Source organism: Fukomys damarensis, unplaced genomic scaffold (genome assembly GCF_012274545.1).
Source record: "Fukomys damarensis isolate Sample0158 unplaced genomic scaffold, DMR_v1.0_HiC HiC_scaffold_18, whole genome shotgun sequence".
NCBI lineage: Eukaryota > Metazoa > Chordata > Mammalia > Rodentia > Bathyergidae > Fukomys > Fukomys damarensis.
Genome location: NW_022900930.1, coordinates 17,320,334 through 17,328,795, shown reverse-complemented (window position 1 = coordinate 17,328,795; position 8,462 = coordinate 17,320,334). Strand labels below are relative to the sequence as shown.

The window sequence follows — 8,462 nt, the reverse complement described above, 5'->3', positions numbered from 1 at the left end:
GACATCCTATGGGTGGTACCTGTCACTCATCAATATGTGACTGTTGAGCATGTGACTGCTGACCACCAGCTCAAGTCAGCAGACCTTTGTCCCCTATCTGGGAGCCCAAAAATAATGTTAACCCCCTCTTTTACTCCTTATAAGAGGACCTCAGCCCCTGAGTTAGGGGCCTCTCTGAGCCAGCCACTTGGTTCTGAGATATATATACATATATTATATATATATTGGTACTGGGGATCGAACTTGGGTCCTTGCGCTTGTGAGGCAGGCGCCGGAACCACTAAGCTAAATCTCTGGCCCTCAACAGTTTTATTTAAAACTAACCTCACCAATGGGAACTGTTGGACAGAAAGGAAGGGAGCTATAACTGATGCACCTTGTAATCATATAAAGACGTGAATGTCTACTTTCTCATTTCTGGACATCAACTAGTGCATGCAGAGCTTCATTGCTGGGGAAACTTGATAGAACATTTTCTGTTTGCTGTCATTCGGAAGCACTGCTCTCAAAGCTGAACTGAAAAATAAATATCATGTTTGTAAAATCCACTTGAAATAAGACCTTAAAGTATATTTTCCTGTTTGTTCATCATAGCACTGTTAGCAGGGAATATGTACTAATGAAAGAACTGTTAAGGAAGGATATTCAAGACAACACGGTGGGGCATGCCCCTCATCCCAGAACTCTGGGAGGCTGAGGCAGGAGGATAGCAAGTTTGATCCCAGCCTGGGCACCTTAGCATCTCAGGGAGACCTATCTCAAAATAGTAAAATTTTGAAAGATTGGGGATATAGCTAACTGGAAAGTCCCTTGTTCAATGCCCAGTATGAGAGAAAAAAAAAAGGAAGGATTTGTTTCATGCATAAAGCATAATCAACATACTACAGGACTATAATTTTCTAAGCCCCCAGTGTCCAGTTTAAGGTCCGTCCAACTGCAATCCCCTCAAAGGCATGCTTGTTCTCTATATCTGTTTCTGTGTTCCAGACTGTTGGGTGACATGTAACTGCTAGAGAAGCAGAATTCCCTGAATGTTTCTAATATCAGGTCTCCTTGGAACAGGCTTCTACATGGTAAAGCTGATTACTTCTCCATGGTGAATGCTGCAGGACGCTGCACAGTAATCTAGCCATTCTCTTGCCTAATGTTGCCAGTGTTTGTATAGTCTGAGATATACAGAGGGCATGCACTTGATTTAAGCTGTTGGGTTAAATTATCTTTTTTCCTGATGTTCCTTAGACTTAAGTCATATTAACCTTCAGCTGGTTCAAATGAATATTATATAAGCAGGACTCTAAGAAAGGAGATGGGCTTATTAATTGTAAGACTTGAATAAGCTAAAGTGACTCCATGCTAATAGGCCAGACTGTGCTTCTTCATATGCTAATTGCTACCTTGGTTAACAGCCTGCCGAGGGGCAAATGGTTTGACAAAAGGTGACCCTAGAACATTTCCTGCATAAGATAAGCAATGTGTTTGCAGTCTTGTTCTGTGAATTCCCTGACTCTTTGTTTAGAAAAACCTTATAAAAAGCACCTCAGTCCCTGAGCAGTTGCCTCTCTGAGCCACCTGGCTCCGGGAGCGCCGTCTGGCCAGACTAATAAAGGTCTATTTACCATCTAGCCTGGTGTGTTCCTTCCTGGGTTTCTCGTTTCTCCGTTGAGCTTCCGGAGCCTCGCTGGGTGTTAGGGCCCAGCATCGTGGAGGCCTTTTTGGCTGTCCACGCTCCGTGGAGTGGAAGTGAGACTTTAGGTCTTACATTAATGTCTATGAGCCTTTGATACCAAAATTTTCATATGATGTTCTTATATAGTGAGGTTTGCTAACTAGACTACCTTAGAAAACATTATCAAGTTGGATATGATGAAGCACACCTGTAATTTCAGCGCCTCCTGAGGCAGGAGAATTGCAAGTTCAAAACCAGGTAACTAAGTGACAGCCTGTCTCAAAAGAGCTGGGGATGTAGCTCAGTATGATGGTCTTGGCTTCAATCCCCATCCCACCCCCACACTCAGCACAATCAAGGCATTCATTTGACATTTCTTCAACAGGCATATTTTGAATAACAGATGGGTTATTCAAACCCACTGCAAAAAAAAAAAAAATTCACCTATGCTGTGTTCATAATCAAGTTCATCAACACAATAATTAGAATAAATTAGAATAAAAACAAAATAATTAGAATTGATTTACATTTTGTCATACAATAACAGTCTGTATAGAATGCTATGGAACCTTCACAGAATATGCTACTGATTGAATGTGCCTTGAGGCAGGGAAAAAGCCAATTGGATAGAATTAACACAATATTATTCACAACGATGATGCAGCTACCAAAAATAAGCTGCTATGATCTTGGGTTCCACTAATGGAAATATAACATCTAAAAGCCGGAATAGTAGATATAGGCAGTAACTCCCTGTACTCACTGTTATATATGGAGTACTGGGTTCAATTTGGAATCAAAATCAAAAGCTTATTAGTGAATTCTAAGCTCCTTCAGAACAGACCATTCACACGGATATTTAGCTCAGCTGAATATCAAGAGAGCAGTCTAGGAGAAACATGCTTACAATCAGCAAATTCCCAAAGGTTTTTTTTTTAAATGGAAAAATGCATTATATTTACTCAATAAGACTTTTCAAGAGTCAAATAAATAAATAAACAGTGGATGAAAACTGCAAGTATTCTAATTTTAAAATTAGAATCTCCCAAGAATCACAGCTAATTAAGATCAAGTAAGTTGCCTCTTGAATTGATGAGACAGTCTGGCAGTGTGCTTCATTGAAGCTGGAACTTTTATAGAGAATATCGCAAATATACACAGCTTTTGGCTGTGGTTAGCATAAGTGATCTTTCAGTCTCTGCCAGACCTTAGATTTTATAATTTGCAAGTACACTTTTAATATTCCACATTATTTCCGAAACATGACAATTAAACTAGATGCTCTTCCCCCATCATCAAAATCCTCAAGGAACTGCTAAGAGACAGAAAGAAACAGACAAACATTAAGACAGAAGTATTTCTTCTTTGCTTTTTCTTTTCTTTTTTCAGAACTAGAGATTGAACCCAGGGCCTTCACAGTGAATTGCAACCTCCACCCTCTCTTTTATTTTGAAGCTGGGCTGGAATTTGCAATCCTCCTGCCTCAGCCTCCCGGAGTGCTAAAACTACAGTCATGCACCACTGAAGTGTCATTTTTAATGAAATTATCAACATTGACTGACACATGTGGTACTGTTCTTTTGTCAGAGAACTCTCTGGAACCACTGAAGAAATCTTTGGGACTTCCCAGACCGTGGGCTTCTGTGGTTATGGCCACCACTTTCATGGTGGTGCAGTGGAATGTCCAGCTAGTTCAGGAGTACAAAGGAAAATACTTCAATAAGCAATCATCTGACAGCCAAAAATAAATAAATGAATAAATATCGGTGAGTGCTCTATTCATCTATTTCCTTCGATTGTCTTATGACTAGTGCCTGACCGTAGGTGGTAATAAATGAATCGCTTAGCAAGTGACATCCTTTTAAAAATTGTTTACTTCTCTTTTCTTAATTTTCCTTTACAACTGAAAGTCTTAAAATTCTATAAGAAGGTCTTGGTAGTTGTGTAATAAAGGTCAATAAGAATCTCTTCATTTTCCACCAACCAGAGAATCATGACTCAATGCCTCAGAAGAAAAATAAATACCAACAAATAAACAAATAAGCATGCCAAAAGTTCTGCCCAATGTACAGCAAAGCCTAAAAGTTAAGACTAGGAGAGAAACAGCACCAGGAAGAGGCTAATCGTGGAGTAAAAAGTAAAGGGGAGTCCTTTAGAAAGACCAAGAGCACAGCCAACACCTAACAGTGTTCATGCCCTCGACGCTGTTCTAGGAGCTTTGCCCTGCTCACTCGTGGGTTCTAACAGCTCCACGAGCTAGGTTTCATAATAATCAGTCCCTTTGGTGAGTGAAGAAAGTAGTCACAGACAGGTGAAGTAACAATGTCCAAGAGCACACAGCTGGCTGGGGTTAGAAATTAGACAACCTGGCTCAAGAATTGAAACATTTATACCTAAGTGTCTCTAAACGTAGGAAAAAGAAATAGGACAGAATGAAAAGAAGTTAAGATTGAGTGAAAAGAAAATGACTAAGGAGCAATGAACTAGCGATTTCAATTCTCTAAATTCCACTTTTAAAAGAAAGGGAAATAACTACTGACCATGAGTGTTTTATGCAAAACCAGTTTAAAAAGTTTAAAATTTCTTAGGATGATTCTGATTCTCTGTTAGAGTCATTTTAACAAATATACATTGAAAGGCCATTAGCCACTTGTCATTCTTTCCTTGTGGATGGACTTGACCCAATGCCACTGTGATAAAAACCTGAAAATCATCTTCAGGGACAACGGGGAAAAGCGTGTCTTTCCACCATTGCCTCTGCACCAAAACCAAACCCAGCCATAGAATTCAGGCACCCATAGACCCAGAGCAATTACAATATAGTATCTCCTGCATATGGCTGGTGATGAGCAGTGAACAAATGTTTACACTTTCAAAAATGATGTCCATTGTGTTAGTGCTGATCTGAGCTTGGTGTTATAAGGCAAGAAAACACAGGACTCAGTTCTTTCTCTGGATCCTAGATATTTCTTTTCCCTTAATCTAATATAGTGAGTGTTGAGTGATTAAAGAGTTGACAGATATTCTTTCCTATTTCTAGTGTGCTCATTTTTTTCTCCTTTTGGGGGAGGATTGTTATTTTTTACATTACTGAGGATGGAACACCAGCCCTTTGCATTGAGCTTTTGGGGTTTTTTTTTTTTTTTTTACTTATTTTTATTTTTTTGGTACCAGGGATTGAACTCGGGTCCTTGCACTTGCAAGGCAGGCCACCAAATCGCTGAGCTAAATCCCTGGCCCATTTTATTTTAATTTTTAATTTTGAGATAGGATCTTACTAAATCACTAAGTTGCCCAGGCAGGTTTTGAACCTATGATCTTCCTATCCGAACCTCCCATGGGGCCGGATTACAGGTGAGTGCTACGGATGCCTGCAGCTAATGTGCTCACCTCACAGAAACCTTAAATGAAGGTAACATGCAGAAATTTCAACAGCTCCCTTCTGCCTAAGGAGCAAGATGTATTACTGAATGTGAGGGCAGAAGCTGATTTAATTCTATCTTTACCAGTTTTTCTGATATGTTCCCGTTTAGTTTTGCAAAAATCATGCAGCACATGGCATACCAATGTATTGTTAACATTCATAGGGACATTTTTAATTGAGTAGATGTGCACTCTCAAATAATTTCTGTGCATTTGTTAGTTGTAATCCTGTAGACTGTACACTGATCAATCCCCACCGAGAGCTGCTACAACAACGGGCAAACAAAAGTTGAAAGTAAAACTTCCAGTACTCTTCCTGCTAATTTAAATCCAAGTGCCCAGTCTGTGTTATATTATGAATGGAGAGGCCTGAACAGCAGGAAGGTGGAGAACTGGCCTGCGGGGAAGTCTGAGAAATAATCTAAAGGCATCTGCAGGCCTGAGGCATGTGTCATTTATTTATACAACTTGTATTTTAGAATGTGGAGAACCATAAAATCTGACAGACACCACTAATAAGAATCAAAGCCAAGGATCTGTGGCCAGTAAGGGCGCCAAGTGGGGATGGTCTCACTCCTCCTCCAAGTCCTGACTCACAAATTTAAAGCAGTCAGAGTGGAGCATTTCTTAACACACAGCATGTTTGCTGAATAAAAGCTACTCAGTACGCCTCCCAGATGTCCCACTGATGAATGGGCAGCATATAGTGCTGCGAGGGAAGTGTAACTTTACCATGTCAGTTTCATACTTAGTAGACTCAGCTGGATCCTTTTGACTAGACTAATAATACCTTTTCAGTCTTCTAATACACCAGAGCTGGAATTTATTTAGCATGGAAATGTATATCTCATAATAGTCATCAGAATATTGGCTTTGTTTTCTTTTTTCATGAGATATAACATATATGCAATAAAGTGCATAATTCTTTTTTTTTTTTTAACACTTTTGGTTTTGTTTTTTTGTTTTTTGTTTTTTGGTATTAGGTATCAAACTCGGGTGCTTGTGCTTGCAAGGCAGGCGGTAAAACTACTAACCTAAATCCCCAGACAAGTGCATAATTCTTAACTGTATATCTTCATGAAGTTTCATGTGTGCTCATTTGTGTAATTACCTACAACAAAATATAGATCATTCCAACACCCCAAAGGCTGTCACACTTCTTCCCAGTCACCCTTCAACATTGAAATAATTGCTTTTCTACTGTTCATTATGGTTTTGCCTGTTTTTAGTTGGCCCTCCACCTCCCTATCCAACTACGTATACAGGTGCAATTTGACCAAGGACTGAAAATAATTTTTTAAAATCATGTATGTACTAAACACGCACAGACTTTTTTCTTGTCATCATTCCCTAAATAATACTGTATAACAATAATTTACATAGTATTTATATTGTATTAGGTATTTATATGTATAATTGAGGATTATTGATAGTATACAAGAGTATGTTTGCAGGTTACATACAAATGTTTTACAGAAGAGACCTTAGCATCTGTGGATTTTGGTACCCAAGGAAGTTCTAGAACCAATTCCTTGTGGATACTAAGAAACAAATAAACAGGCATCTATGTAACAATTTACACATGTAAATTATGTACTACTGCTGAGCAAGGTGGCATACACATGTGATCACAACACTTTGGAAGGCTGAGGCAGGAGAGTGGCAAGTCTGGGCAATTCAGTGACTTACTAAAACCCACTCTCAAAGTAAAAAATTAAAAAGGACCATATATTGCTCAGTACGAAGGTCCTGGGTTCGGTTCAGTTCAATCTTCAAACTCTCTCTCTCTCTCTCTGTCTCTCTCTCTCTGTCTCTCTCTCTCTGTCTCTCTCTCTCTTCAGTGAATGTTAGGTTTTACTGCCACCTTAGAGTGTCAAGCTTGGGTTGTTATAATGATACTCACTTTTAGGTAGAGAAGTTGTGGGAGAGAAATTAAACTTGTACAACCCTAGCGATAGGGCTCATCTTTAAATCCACATCAATATTTTATGTGCTATCAATTTACAATATGAAAATTTCAAATTGTTTCCTATTCACCGGGCACTGAAAGATCTGAATTTGAGTAAAAGTTAACGAGAAATAACTACAATGAATACTACAACTTTTCACAAAATTCTTTGAGTTCTACCTCCTGACTGAATATTTGGACAAACATGTAAGTGGATTGTCTATCAGGAAGAGACTTGCTTGCTTCAACCAGATCTAAAGCTTCTTGATAGTGGATCGCCATCTTACATGTGATTGTATTATTCAGTAAATCATATTATTCTGTAACTAGCACAGTTCTGGGGATGGTGTTGGTTTACTGGTCTCTTACAAGACTGTATAAAATAATTCATTAAGATGTTATTTTCAGATCCATTTTAGATTTGTAAAACTATTGCTTATGTTTTCTATAGCCTGATAATTTCTGGCTTATCATCCATTTTTTATTTTAGCCTTGGAGTGTGGAATGCTATAGAATACCCATGAATCTTTTCTGGTATAGCAGTGGTTCTTGAATTTTGGATCCCACCATTATTTGGGAATCCGTTTGGTAGGAAAATTCTTTGGCCTTGACTCAGACTTTCTGAGTCAGAAAATCTGGGAGGTAAGGCCAAGCAATCTATTTCTAACAAGCCTCCACATGATTCTGATGCATGCTAAAATTTGGGAAGAATGTGCTGGAAAAGGAACACTTTTACCTAGCTGAATACATGCTGTAAGTTGGCTTACTTATTAATAAAGTGAACTTTAAACATCTGGAAATTAATTGAAAGATAACCATTTTATTTGAAGTCAGTAGATTTGACTGTTCAGAGGACTATGTAATTTGGTAACAAATGTAAAAATTTTTAAATATAAAAGCGAAGGCCTGGGCTGAAGAGTTAGCCCAATGGTGCTGGTGCCTGCCTCACAAGTGCAAGGTCCTGAGTTCAAATCTGTACCCCCAAAAAAGTGAAGGCCCAATAAAAGATGGTCAACTGAAATAAACAGACACTTCTCAGAAGTACAACTGACCAATAAATACATGAAAAAGTGTTCAACATCTCTGGCCATTAGAGAAATGCAAATTGAAACAACACCTGAGATTCCATTTTACTCTACAAAGAATGGCTATGATCAAGAAGTCAAATAATAACAATGCTGGAGAGGCGGTAGGGAAAAAGGAACCTGTCTTCATCATTGGTGGGACTGTAAACTAGCACGGCCACTATGGAAAACAGTATGGAGATTCTCCAAAAAATTAAAGCTAGAAATTCTTTCTGACCTAGCTATTCCCCTTCTAATGTATCTTCCCAAAGAGAAAAGATCCTCTTACAATGACACATGCACACTCATGTTTACAGCAGCACAAATCATAATAGCTGAATCTTTTTTTTTTTTTTTTTTA

At 38.6% G+C, this 8,462-nt stretch overlaps 1 protein-coding gene across 1 annotated transcript in view; it reads left to right on the top strand.

Moving 5' to 3' along the window:
• Nucleotides 1–3,427, top strand: part of LOC109117946 — a 4,573-nt gene extending 1,146 nt beyond the window's left edge. Inside the window, exon 2 of the mRNA XM_019207142.2 lies at nucleotides 3,254–3,427. Within this exon, the coding sequence (XP_019062687.1) occupies nucleotides 3,254–3,274 (21 nt within the window). The 3' untranslated portion in view covers nucleotides 3,275–3,427. The remainder of the gene's footprint in view (nucleotides 1–3,253) is intronic.
• The last annotated feature ends 5,035 nt before the right edge of the window (nucleotides 3,428–8,462 follow it).